The sequence below is a fragment of the Hypomesus transpacificus genome, unplaced genomic scaffold (genome assembly GCF_021917145.1).
Source record: "Hypomesus transpacificus isolate Combined female unplaced genomic scaffold, fHypTra1 scaffold_185, whole genome shotgun sequence".
NCBI classification, from domain to species: domain Eukaryota; kingdom Metazoa; phylum Chordata; class Actinopteri; order Osmeriformes; family Osmeridae; genus Hypomesus; species Hypomesus transpacificus.
The window spans coordinates 235,013-248,309 of record NW_025813734.1 but is presented as its reverse complement, the minus strand read 5'-3'; the positions used below and the strand labels follow the sequence as shown (position 1 = coordinate 248,309).

Below are 13,297 nucleotides of genomic sequence, written 5' to 3'. Positions count from 1 at the left end.
GATGATCCAAATTTATCTGAATCTCTCGCTAACGGATTGCCGTCGCTCTCACGAGTGCTTATTCAATCACAGGATGCGTATGTAAAGTTCAGCGTAAGGCCTTCTAGCTGGCCTTGATGTCGCAGACTCGAGATATGATTGGCTATCGCAATTGACCGTCTCCGTTCACTTACAGCACATGGGAGCCTGCTCTGTTGATTCTGAAGGCCTCAAACAGATTTAATAGAACCTGACAACACAAGCTAGCTGAATTATGATTGGATAAAAACTCTACCATAATATTAACACTGTCAGCAATTCAACCCAGTGTATGTAATATGACATGAAGAGAACAGACTACGGAGAATATTTTTTGTTATTTATGTCAGTGTATTTATTCAATGACATTGAGATGGGGGGAAATTATGAAGAAAAAATATATAACACCATTCATATACCAAAAAATATTATAATTGTATTTACATATTTTTGGGTATGTTTAGGCCAGCAGAGAAGGCCTTGCAGGTCCTTACATTCCGCCACTGCATAAATAATATTGTTCATGTCTTATGCCTGTTTTCGGCTCGTATATCCTTATCATTTCGGCTCGCAAGGGCTAGCTTAGTGCAGTGTAGTTAACTCAAGATGGCTGAGTCGAGAGCGAAGAGAGGAAGCTAAACTGGCAGCAAATTCCTTTTAGGAAATGTTGAACTGCTTCATCCAAACAACGACAATCGTGGCACTGCACCCTGTTGGATTATAAATAGGACACCTGCAAAATATGAACGTTGCAGAGTGCCCGGTTCTTGAGATAATCGTGGAAGAATCTGTGGATACACACACAGTCACACATAGACTGAAATAAGCTATCTGCTTTACGTTATCTCTCGTGCCAACAGAAACATGCAGACAGTTTAATTTAATATATCAAAATAAAGTGCATTTGTCTAAAACATTTGCAAGAAAACGGTGAACAAGAATTAACTTATCGAACACGCTTTTTACAAAACAGTACAAAAATAAGATAACATAAAAACATTCATATCAAATTAAACTTGAGGAATGATTTAGAATTGCTCCATACATTGGCCTAGGCTATACCACATCTCATCCAGTCTCACTGACAGTGTTTAAATATAGTATATGGATAAATATTTTGCTACAATTCTGTCTCCTTGGCATAGGATTCAGGAGTCTCTTCTGTTTTGTCTCTTGTTGCTGTTGTTGTTACAGGTGAGGCTGCAGCCACATCAGTGGGTTCGACTGAATATTTTGTGAATCCAATGTTAAAAAGTCCTAGAAATAAACACCATATTGTTGATTACATAATATGCCATGTTTGTATTTTTTCTCCTGTATAGTGTTTGGTTTACTTAACCTTTATTGACGTGATTTGATTCATTGTCTCAAAATTGTTACCTCTGTGTCTTCGGTTTTGGGTATGCTTTTCTTCATGGCTTGATTTTGATTTGGTGCTATTTACTGATTGATTTGAGTCTTCATTTTCTGTAATAATGAAAAAACTGCTTTTTAGCATATATTCTGGTTCAACAGTGAAAAAATCCTAGACATGCTCATTGTTATAAATCTTAGAACTCAATACAGTGAAATCAAAAATTTAGATATTTGAGAACTTTTTATTAGTTGTAACTTCTCATTATCGTGTGATATGTATTTACCTTTCTTCCAGATAATGTGTGCTCTTCTAAGTCTGATACCAAAGAAAGTAACGACCACCAACAAACCGAAGATTAGACATGTCACAAGCAAGACAAGCAATGGCGTACTCCCTTCTTTTCCTGTCTGCCGATTCACGCCATCAAAGCCTCCTGTGGAGAACAGAATTGCATTTAAACTTCTTGTTCTGTACATTTATCAGCATTAGCATTCAATTTTGTCAAATACTTCACACATAGTCACAGATAAGTTAAACAGGTCATGTTTTAATTTCCAAAAACTGTAGTCTTCATCAGTCTCCTCCCTAAAGTCATCACGTATCTGATGACAATATAACAAACAGTGAACACAGATATCCAGTCATAGAATAATTAATTAATTTCTGATATTCTTAGATGGTTTGAGTCAATCTACATGCCTGGAAGACAGGTATGCTGCAGTAATAGAAACCAGACTACCCTTTCCAAACACACAGACAGATAGGGAGGTTTTATTTGGATGAGAATTTTGCTAGCCTTACTTTCAATGGAGGTGTTCCCTCCTGTCTTATTAGGAAATGTGTTTTGCATTGTCTCTGACGCTGGAAGGAAACCTGTGAGGAATCATCATATAAATAATGTAATTTTTGCAGATGTTGCAACTGAAGTAAAGTGTTCCACCACCACAACAGCAAATATTAAGTGGTTAAGTCATTGCATGGTGTCAGTTCAAGCTCTAGTGGTTATTTCAGTACAATCTTATCCATTGACCTAGTTGTAATGTTTTTGAGTTGCCACTAGATGGAGAAGCTGAGCAGTATATTTGCAGGCTTAATAACCAATGTGGCTGTTATTAAGCCTGTGGGTTGTAAAATGGATGTAATATGCATGTCAGATATAATAAGGAAGTTGTCTATTTTGACCAAAGTAACCAGTTTTACCTTTCATAGTTGTAGAGTAGCTGCTGGTATCATTTTGAGATGTAAACACTGTTGATTCAGGCTGTGTGGTATCTGGATGGCCTAGAGACAACAATGAATGGTGAAATTGACTTTCTCTGTAAGCAGTAATTACAGTGCATTGATAATACTTTGATATTGAGGTAGTTTGACACATATTTCAGACATCTGATAATGTCTGGCTAACATTCTGGCCAACTCTACTCTGTGCTAATTTTACCCACTTCCGTTTGAGGACACAGATCTGTGATATGAGAAAAGAGTGCTGTGGTTAAGCACCTGACAGAAAGTTCTGTCTACTGTACTCACAATGGCAGCCTGCTCTCAAACAGTCAGATGCTATCAAGACATTCAACTTATTTTCCCACAGCAATAACAGCTCTTTGAGAATCTGGTTTTGCTCCATAGAGTCCATGCAGTGTTTTATATCACCCAATCCTCAACTTACTATGTGTGGAAATATATGATCCTGTAAATGCTGTGGGAGGTCCCTCTGGTGTAGGCCATTCAGTAACTTTTGGTATTTTTGTTGAATATGTTGATTTGTCTGATGGTGTCTCTGTTGATCCTTCTGTTACGGGCCAGTAGAAAGTTGTTTTCTCAGTTAATTTCTCTACTGGTGTGTTTGTCACCCTTTCTGTACTAGGTCTCATGGTGTGTGGGACTTCATTGGCTGTAAAGAAGAGAGGCATTTTTTTTTTTAAATCTATCATCTATCGAGCATGGTTCAAATATTTTGCCCCAATAATTATGCACTACATTAATGCAACTTTACAAGTCAAATTATATATTTTTTTGTATTTAGACAGTCATCAAATCACTATTTAATTTTCAAAAAAAATATTTGAAAATGATGTCGTAAAGAACAATGACTTATTGGCCTCTTTAAGATTACTTTGGGAAGTCTGTTTTTTTCTCAGCATAAAAAGAGGAAGAAGTGATGTTTTTGTGGTCAAGAAACCGCAACACTTTACAAGTCATTTTAAGGAACAATTGAGACCAGTGGGAAAATAACCTAGGGTTTATATGGACTTCCCCTAGTCACTGACGCCATCAAATTATACTTTCTCCTGATGACCACTGTTTCTGAAAATACAGCCTGACTCATTGTTATTATTTATTTGGTGGACATACCTCCTTTTATTGAGAACGTACTTTATGTATGAGGAGTGACAATTCATATCTTGTGAATTGTAAGTTAGGCATCAACAATACAACTTTGCATCAAAGAATCAACAAGGCTATTTAAATTGTACTCACTGTCCAACTTGATCTCAACTGAGTCTATCAGATTTGGGCCACGCAACGCTGGGTGACGGACAAGGCATTTCACTGTGACGCTCTTCGTCCCAGACTTAATATGAAGACTGGCTTCTGAGGAGTGTTTACGTGTTTTGTGGTCGAACACAGAATTAGACTGAGCTGAAAAACAAAAAAGGTATTAAGTGACTGAAAAAGAGCAAAATAAAACAACACTTATTGTAATTCCTGTAATTATCTCCACTGACCTTTTCTCAGAAAACATTAGATATTAGTTCTCTTTTGAGACTATAAAAGCATGGGAGTCTTTAGAGAAGTTGAGCAAAAGTATTCACAGGCCTCTCCATTGTCTTTAGCTCAGTGTTTGCCTTTTAACATTCACATTCCTTTGTCAATTAGTAAGCCTATCATGGACATCTAAATATTTCTCAACTCATAAACAATTGATGATGGAGTGTTATAGTATGATTAAAAAGATATGTTTGAAGCTTCATATAGATGTTTTTTTTGTCCAATAAAGCTTCAGATCCTAAATTCTGAAACCACATTGATTTAAGGTGTCATTTAACTTACCTAGGATTTCTAATCCATTTCCAAACTGCCATGATAGTTTGGGTGGATGGGCGTTTCCCTCTGCAGAACATTTAATGGTAGTTTCTTTTCTATTTTTTGTTACTTCTAGTTTTGGAGTCCCTGGAAAAAAATATGACAAATATGACAATGTCATTTGAAAACTAAGCATGACACTGTATTGCCATAAAATGAACTGTTTAGGGATCTTAGAAATGTCTCAAACCTGGATCACTTGGGGAGCAAGCACAATACCAGCAAGTAATGTACCGAAAAATTATCACATTTAGTATGCCATTACTTGGCAAAAATATGATCTTATATTACAAATGTAATTGCATGGCAAAATAACTAAGCTAACTAAACTAACTGACCCCCAAACCTAGAATCATAAAGCCATAATAGAACAAAGTTGTGCACAACGTTTGCACTTACCTAAAACTATTACTTTCACCCTCTTAGTTGCAACGTTCTTGTGCTTATGATGATAATGTAAACATGTGTAAACACCTCCATCTCTGAAGTTGACATCAGACACGGCTACTTTAAATTCTTTTTTGGAAAAGTTGACGATGCTGTATCGACTGTCTTTTAAGGCTGCAAATGAAGATGAAGGAGAGTAGATAGAGTAAATCACACACAAATATACACACACAAATACAAAGTAGTAAACAATTCAAGTTTGCTAGAATAATCATATACAATCATGTTCCTAAAAGGAACTACATTCAAATGGCATCCCAGTGAAACACTGATTCAAACATTGACCATGTAACATCTTGGTATTGTACAGTATGGTACTGCATGTAAGTATACACTGCACAAATTCTGCCGTAAACATAATTAAACCTTTTTTGACCTTTATTGTGATTGAAGAACATCACAAATCCACTGGGATTTTTCCACTCCACGTTGCTTGTATCTCCAGCATTTATTGCACATGTCAAGGTCAGTGTTTCTCCCACCGTCACAGTCTTCCTCTGCCACACACTCGTGGACTCTACAATGTCAAACAACAATGATTCTTGACAACATATTCATCATCAGAGTATATTAAATAAAGACTGTTTTATGAATAAAAATTGTACGTCTAGATTGTATAATTCATGACAGAAAATACTTTTGAACGATTACAGTATTAGTTCAAATGTTTTGTGTACCATAACATTTTGTGCTAAACAAGAATGACAGATTAACTTAATAGGCTAGAATGGTCACTGATTGTAATGAGTGAAACCTAATATATACATTCCACGTTTGCAAATTGCCCCTTTTCTCACACGCACTGCTGTCTTCCTACTCCTTTTTTGCTCATGATTTAGGGGCTAGAGGAAACTTAAGGTGGGCAGTTACCATTTTGGGGTCTGAGGTGAGAATAAGAGGGTGGCTGTGGTACAAAGAGAAGAGGGGGATGTTATGTATTGGCCGTTGAGCTTTGTAGATTGCGTTCACCTCCTAAGCATTTCACACACTCTACAGTACTGCACAGACAAGCTGACAGGAAATAAAATGATGTGGTCAGTGCTTGATCACATGATAGTAGTGAAAGAGAAAACAAGCGGGAGGCTTTACGAACTGAGTTCTACTTGCTTTTTGTGTGGGTTGGTTCGAGAAGAAGAGTTCAAGCAATGCAATAACTAGAGAGACAATGTCTGGAAAGTTAGGGGGCTAAAATGACACCATTAGTGGTGGGCTTGAAAGACCAACATATTCCGTGGAATGCTTTCTTCCGTTATGCTGCATTTAGAATTGAGTAACTAAAACTAAAACAGCGGTGAAGTGGCTAATTTGAATTTAAAAGTGTTCACCTACAAATGATATAAATTCCTTCCTTATATAAATACATTTTAAATAAATTCTTAAAGATCTCCACACACTTTGCATAACTTTCCCATCAACATAAAATCCTGTTTACATAGTTTTTTTACAAATCAAGAACATTGTTAATTATCAGAAATCTTTTTAAACAATTGGCTCACTGTTTTTGAGACCCACTACATTATTTTATGTCAATAGCACATGTCAGAATTCTGCCAGAATGACTGTCCACTGCTTCTGCCATCTCTATGGATTTGAAAAAGAAGCCACCAACCAATAAATAAGATGCTCAAAAGGATACATTTAATGACACGGCACACTGACATACATTGTTGCTGTGAATTATGTTCATATTTTTCCATAGTATGGAATATCATCAACCATCTTCAAGTCATTTCTTAAATCAGACTTCTACTTCAGATCTTTGTTGATTGTACAGTATGTGCCCTGTATCTCACATCCTTTAAATTAAAGAAAATAAGTGCTTTACTCACCATGTACAAACAAGACGAGAAAGCAAAACTGCAGCTTTAGTGACATATCAACTCTTGTTAATTGAATAGAATGTATGAGCAGCATTTCCTCTCAGTCTTTCTTTATGTACTGCAGCAAGGGGCCTTCCATGACATCACTACAAAACTTGTGTAATTTCCATGTCACGGTTTGTTTCAAGGGTAGTCTGTTGATCTCACACACACTAAAATTATTTGTATTGAAACTTATACTTTGACAAAATCGAAGTAATTACTTTTTAAAGAGAGGTTTGGTGTCTGAATTTTTCATAATAATTATAGTTCAACCACCAAGGTGATGGATGACAAGACAACCTGGCATTTCAGTATTTTCTTAAAGATATATTTGATGGCATTTCTGCTTTATTTTTGATAGTGACTGTATGTAAAGACAGGAAAGACAGGGGAGAGAGAGAGGGAATGAAGTGCAGTAAATGCCCGGGCTCAAATTGAGCCTGCATTCTACCAGGTGAGCCATCGAGAGGCCAGTTTTAGTCACAAAGAAATGTCCATGGTCTCCAAACTTGTTGACAAAATATGGCATATGTGTAAATTCTGCACTCTAAATACATACATATATAGTGGTCTTCTTCATGATGCCATCTAGTGGAATAGCTTAGGAACTGTAAATTATCTTTCAACAACCTTCATCACTTAGAAAGATAGTTTAGTAACAGTTCACCTTAATCTATTTGCCAAATAATATTTAGGCCAATTGCATAGATGTATGACCTGAATGCTCACCCTAATCCTGCCTGTTTAATGGGTGTTTTCACAGGAAACTCTTATCAAATCATGACCCAGTTTCCCTGACATGGATTACACTTAGACTAAAAAGGTTTTCAATGGAGATCTTCACTGAACCATTCTGTTACTTTAGGGCTAGGCTCAAACCATGCCTGGAAAACTGGGCCTATATTTTAGGGAGCCTCAATATCAACGAGTAGCCTAGTTTACAGGTGTTTAAATGCAAATTGCCAACAGTTTGTTGTAATCAAGTAAGCTCTATATAGTGTAGCCTATATACACTAGAACCATGAAGCATCTGAAGTTTTTTTCTCACATCTCAGCCTTCCAAGGATTTTATGAGCACGAATTTACAGATATTAACCAATCAGCGTTCAATGCATTTCCTGACGTGAAGACACCAAACAGATCTGGTGTCTGCTGTCAATGAGTTTGAAATGGCAAATGCCGTGCACTACGAGTGACGTACGATCTGGTTGTAAATCGGTTTCACGGAGCCTAGATCGAATGTGCACGAACTGCACAATTACACCCTCGTTCCCGTTATAATTCCACCGGCAGATTTAACACCTGATAGGTTTAAAATAATTCCGTAAGGCACAGTAAGAGATATCTTTTGCCGGCAAATCCTGTTCTGAGCAGCAGCTGGAAGTGACTATACGGACAGATCGACAGGCCTATGTTAAATAGACCATTCCAACCTCGATCCTGAAACACATCTAGGTAATTAAAAGTAATATTCTATATGTAGTGTGTGATATATATTTTAGAAATAAATTGTTTCGGTTATATAGCCTACCCTTTATCACATTTAATATTAGCCTATATTTATATTGCTGTGAATGTTTAAAAGACCCCTTTTGTCTCTCTTTATCTCTCTCCATATAGTGCCAGTTAGATGTAGGCAACGTTTTGGCATAGGCTACAAGAGAGACGCCAGAACGTGGAAAGAGGAATGTTCTGGCAGCAACTTTGTACCAGATGTATACTGCAGTAGGCATGCACTTAAAAAAATCTGTTTGTGGTGGGGGTGCACACATGTCTATCACCAGATGGCCAGGGATCATCCCAGATAAATCGGACAAGCTATTATTTCCCAAAGCTTCGATTTTTATATTGCACCCATGACACTAGCCGTCGGTTAAACGGTTGTTGATGGAAAGAGTAGCATCTGAAATGTTTAGTATGCGATTGTTTAGTATTTTAAATTTAAGTTGTGATCAAATCAGTAAACAAATGTTATCATATGTTCACACTTATGCCGGTATTTAGTTTCGGCAAAGCCCACCATAATTTGTATTAAGGATCGTACTATAATAACAACCTTGTCTCCACAATGACCGTATTTAGAGGTGAAAGTAAGCTACTACAACCCCGGTTGACTGCACTGTTCCCTAAAGCAGCAAGGTAGTGCAGTGGGCATTTTTTCCACTGCAGCTTAAGATGGCTGCCTAATCTCACTCAGCAGAATGGACATCCCGTAATATGACTTGGAATGACAATGGAAAATAAACAAATCTAATTAAAGATTCAAATTTTATTTGATTATCAAATGGAAAATGTTTGCTTGTTTACAACTATAGAATTAATAGTCTAGTCCAATATGTTTGATCTTGATGTAAAAAAGCATTGTCACAATTTAATAGTGTTGTTCAATCAGTGAAAATAATTGGATAGTTTATGCTTTTGGATGGTTATCTTCTTCTCCGTGAATATTGGTGATTTTATATGTTTTATGTCATGTAAAACATAATATTGTTAGACCATATTATTTCTAATAAAATTCTTTTCAACCGATTGAGTTGGCACAGTTGAAATGTACATTATGGGGCAAAACCTACCCTTTAAATTATGCCACTTGTTGAATCCTGATAATGACTACTACCTTACAAACAAAATGCCAAAATGCCAAATAAACTGCCTAACAAAAATCCAATGTTTTTGTCTCACAGCCATCATGTCTAAGGGCACAGCAATTGGCATCGACCTGGGTACAACCTACTCTTGTGTAGGAGTGTTCCAGCATGGCAAAGTTGAAATCATTGCCAATGACCAGGGCAACAGGACCACTCCAAGCTACGTTGCTTTCACTGATTCTGAAAGGCTCATTGGAGATGCTGCAAATAATCAGGTGGCAATGAATCCAACCAACACTGTATTTGGTAAGTGGATGTTGTTAAGAAGATTGACATGTAAATAATGTGAGCCTTTGATACGTGAGACAGGATTCAGGTTTCAATACATATTTTCATGAGGTCTGTTCTTTGTGGACAGCCAATACCAAAACTAGGATTGTTCACTTATTTTTCTATTACAGATGCTGAGCGTTTGATTGGAAGACGATTTGAGGACACTGTGGTCCAATCAGACATGAAACACTGGCCTTTCAATGTAATTAGCGACAGTGGGCGACCCAAAGTAGAGGTGGACTATAAGGGCGAAACCAAAAGCTTCTACCCAGAGGAGATTTCTTCCATGGTTCTGGTCAAAATGAAAGAGATTGCTGAGGCATACCTTGGCAAGGTGATGCTTTTTGGGGGGTTTATACATGTCTGATTGGAACTCATATTTAGATTACCCAGCTAACAATAATTTCCTTCTCCATGCAGTCTGTGTCAAATGGTGTTGTAACAGTACCTGCATATTTCAACGACTCACATAGACAAGCAACCAAGGACGCCGGAACAATCTCCAGTCTCAATGTATTGCGAATCATCAATGAGCCAACTGCTGCCGCTATTGCTTATGGATTGGACAAGAAGGTGAGACTACACATCAATCATAAAAACAGAACTTTGACCAAAATCCCCAAAATGCGGGATTGTTTTCTTTATGATCAATACTTCAAATATAAATTATGTTATCCACTGTCATTCTTAGTGGTTAACAGAAATTAAATGACAGTATTTTTTCTACGTCCCATAACTTGGGTGAAAAGTAAACTTTACCCTCTTGACAGGTTGGAGCTGAAAGGAATGTCCTCATCTTCGACCTTGGCGGTGGTACTTTTGATGTCTCTATCCTGACCATTGAGGATGGCATCTTTGAAGTCAAGTCTACTGCTGGAGACACCCATCTGGGTGGAGAAGATTTCGATAACCGCATGGTCAACCACTTCATCGCAGAGTTCAAGCGCAAGTACAAAAAGGACATCAGCGACAACAAGAGGGCTGTACGCCGTCTGCGCACCGCCTGTGAGAGGGCAAAGCGCACCCTGTCTTCCAGCACTTAGGCCAGCATCGAGATCGACTCCCTGTATGAGGGCGTCGACTTCTACACCTCCATCACTAGGGCCCGCTTTGAGGAACTCAATGCTGACCTCTTCCGTGGAACCCTGGATCCAGTTGAGAAGTCACTCAGAGATGCCAAAATGGACAAAGCTCAAGTTCATGACATTGTACTCGTCGGTGGCTCTACTCGTATTCCCAAGATTCAGAAGCTGCTCCAAGACTTATTCAACGGCAAAGAGCTCAACAAGAGCATCAACCCTGATGAGGCTGTGGCTTATGGAGCAGGTGAGACACTGACAGCTTTAGCTCCTCCCAGTTTGCTGTGATGAAATGTATTCCTGCCATTTGTAGTTTCCACCAGAGGTTGAAAGACCAAACATGGCCCAACACCTTCCTTGGATTTATGAGTGACAATAACCAAGTTATAATGTTGATCCTGTAGCTGGTGAGGATTTTGACTTAATTTTAATAGTTTTCAGCTGTCCAGGCTGCCATCCTGTCTGGTGACAAGTCTGAGAATGTCCAGGACTTGCTTCTGCTGGACGTCACCCCCCTGTCCCTGGGTATCGAGACCGCTGGAGGGGTCATGACCGTCCTGATCAATCGTAACACCACCATTCCAACCAAACAGACCCAGACCTTCACCACCTACTCTGACAACCAGCCTGGTGTGCTTATTCAGGTAAAAGGACTGGATAGAATCTGAAATCAGCCCCCAGTCCCCCTCCCAAGCCAGAGGTTGGCAGTAAGAAAATGTCCATCCCTCGATGTGTGAGCACAATTTGGTTCCACACACTGGTCTTTCAGAAGAAACATGCATTCTTTGCTCATTTTAACACTGTCCTACAGGTTTACGAGGGTGAGAGAGCCATGACCAAGGACAACAACCTGCTGGGTAAGTTTGAGCTGACTGGCATCCCCCCAGCTCCTCGTGGTGTTCCTCAGATTGAGGTCACCTTCGACATTGATACCAATGGCATCCTGAATGTCTGTGCTGTTGACAAGAGCACTGGCAAGGAGAACAAGATCACAATCACATACGACAAAGGTAAACATAAATTAAAGTACATTTAAAGTAATATATGTATGCCAATGGAAGAGGTGTGATTAACTCACAAGCAACAGTGTCCCAAATTTTCAATTTTTATCCTTTAATTTGCTTGTACTGAATAGTGTTATATTATGCTTTGTACAGGTCAATGTCAAATGTTCTTTTCTGCTAGGAACATTCAGAAATTGTCTGACATGAGTCATATTTCATGTGACTTGAGAACATGTGGTTCATTCAACATAATTCTATTCTTGTAATAATTATACTTATGTCATTATTCATAGTAATGTTTTCTGTGCTATCTCTGCGGAGGACATTGAGCGTATGGTCCAGGAGGCCGAGAAGTACAAGTCAGAAGATGACGTCCAGCGTGACAAGGTCTCAACCAAGAACTCTCTGGAGTCCTATGCATTCAACATGAAGTCCACCGTGGAGGATGAAAAACTGACCGGCAAGATCAGTGAGGAGGACAAGACCAAGATTCTCAACAAGTGCAACGAGATTATTGCTTGGCTAGACAAGAACCAGGTAAACTAATGCCCCTAATATTTATCCTACCAGGTGTAGCCTGCCAGTTATGCCTATGACAAATGTTAACGTGTTCGTTTCAGACTGCGGAGAGGGAGGAATATGAGCATCAGCAACAGGAGCTAGAGAAGGTGTGCAACCCCATCATCACCAAACTGTACCAGAGTGCTGGAGGCATGCCTGGTGGTATGCCAGGAGGAATGCCAGGAGTAATGCCAGGAGGAATGCCGGGGGGCTTTCCGGGGGCTGGTGGGGCCCCAACTGGAGGTGGGTCCTCTGGCCCCACTATTGAGGAGGTTTATTAGACACAAACACAATAGATAAGACTTTGTTCATCTTCACGTAGGGAAAATAATCCACCTTCCCAAAATAACAAAGCATGTATAACCCGAGATGTGTCGTATCTTTAAGCCAAGGCTGGTCATTATTAGATGCTTTACATGTTTGCAATCGCTGATGATAAACACTGTATAGGAAGAAAGCAAGAAGGGAAAGCAAGTAGAAAGCAAAGGATTCTGGACATTTTGAGTGATTTGTGAATAAAGTATTCATAATATTATGATATGCGTCAAGAGTGGTTTGACTTTGCCCACACACCAATTCACTTATTAAAGCTAATAGAAATCATACAATATAGCCTCATTTAATTTGGCAAGAAGTAAAACAATTTCATTACCATTTAAATCGTTACAATTAATTGAACTAATGCACAGTGCCCGTGATGCACTTGGTGATTAAGATGTCAGTGAAACATACAAATACAGACTACTTGAACTATAGATGGTGCACAGTGCCTGTGATCAAATTGATGGCACATACACACACACAGAGATTCTTGGAATTATATTATAATTTTATTATTGTAGCCCCTTGCTAGTATTTTATTTAATATTGCATGTGTTTATTGTTTTTCTGTTCAGACAAACTAATGCTGTTAAGTTTCATAAACGTTATTTCATATTTTCGCTGTTCATATTTGGATTTCATT

The 13,297-nt window shown here is 38.4% G+C and overlaps 2 protein-coding genes across 3 annotated transcripts; one reads left to right on the top strand and one right to left on the bottom strand.

Annotated features, from left to right (window-relative positions):
* Window positions 1-344: 344 nt before the first annotated feature.
* On the bottom strand, window positions 345-6,855 carry LOC124489197 (cytotoxic and regulatory T-cell molecule). 2 transcript variants are annotated; one of them, XM_047051880.1, is made up of 11 exons: window positions 6,736-6,855; window positions 5,283-5,423; window positions 4,859-5,020; window positions 4,427-4,546; window positions 3,854-4,015; window positions 3,042-3,266; window positions 2,576-2,656; window positions 2,177-2,248; window positions 1,659-1,808; window positions 1,399-1,485; window positions 345-1,275 (listed from the first exon to the last, which is right to left on the bottom strand). In XM_047051880.1, the coding sequence occupies exons 1-11, from the start codon at window positions 6,818-6,820 to the stop codon at window positions 1,139-1,141; spliced, it is 1,422 nt and encodes a 473-aa protein (XP_046907836.1). In that variant the 5' UTR covers window positions 6,821-6,855; the 3' UTR covers window positions 345-1,138. The 2 variants fall into 2 exon arrangements, with proteins under 2 accessions (XP_046907836.1, XP_046907837.1); XM_047051881.1 differs by lacking the exon at window positions 3,042-3,266 and having other exon boundaries at window positions 6,736-6,854.
* Window positions 6,856-8,126: 1,271 nt separating this feature from the next.
* Window positions 8,127-12,868, top strand: LOC124489193 (heat shock cognate 70 kDa protein-like). The gene is given in 9 exon segments (XM_047051879.1): window positions 8,127-8,223; window positions 9,453-9,662; window positions 9,818-10,023; window positions 10,110-10,262; window positions 10,460-11,015; window positions 11,210-11,412; window positions 11,580-11,784; window positions 12,083-12,309; window positions 12,393-12,868. Coding segments are annotated over 8 exon segments (1,977 nt in total). The 5' UTR covers window positions 8,127-8,223; window positions 9,453-9,457; the 3' UTR covers window positions 12,615-12,868.
* Window positions 12,869-13,297: the final 429 nt, after the last annotated feature.

Bases quoted from the DNA above. Each gene is read 5' to 3' on its own strand.
- LOC124489197 (XM_047051880.1), bottom strand. From the start codon at position 6,820: ATGCTGCTCATACATTCTATTCAATTAACAAGAGTTGATATGTCACTA. The intron at 4,547-4,858 runs GTAAGTGCAAAC...ATTTTTTTCCAG, and splicing joins GGTGAAAGTAATAGTTTTAG to GGACTCCAAAACTAGAAGTA. The intron at 3,267-3,853 runs GTGAGTACAATT...TCTTCTTTACAG, and splicing joins AGTTGAGATCAAGTTGGACA to CCAATGAAGTCCCACACACC.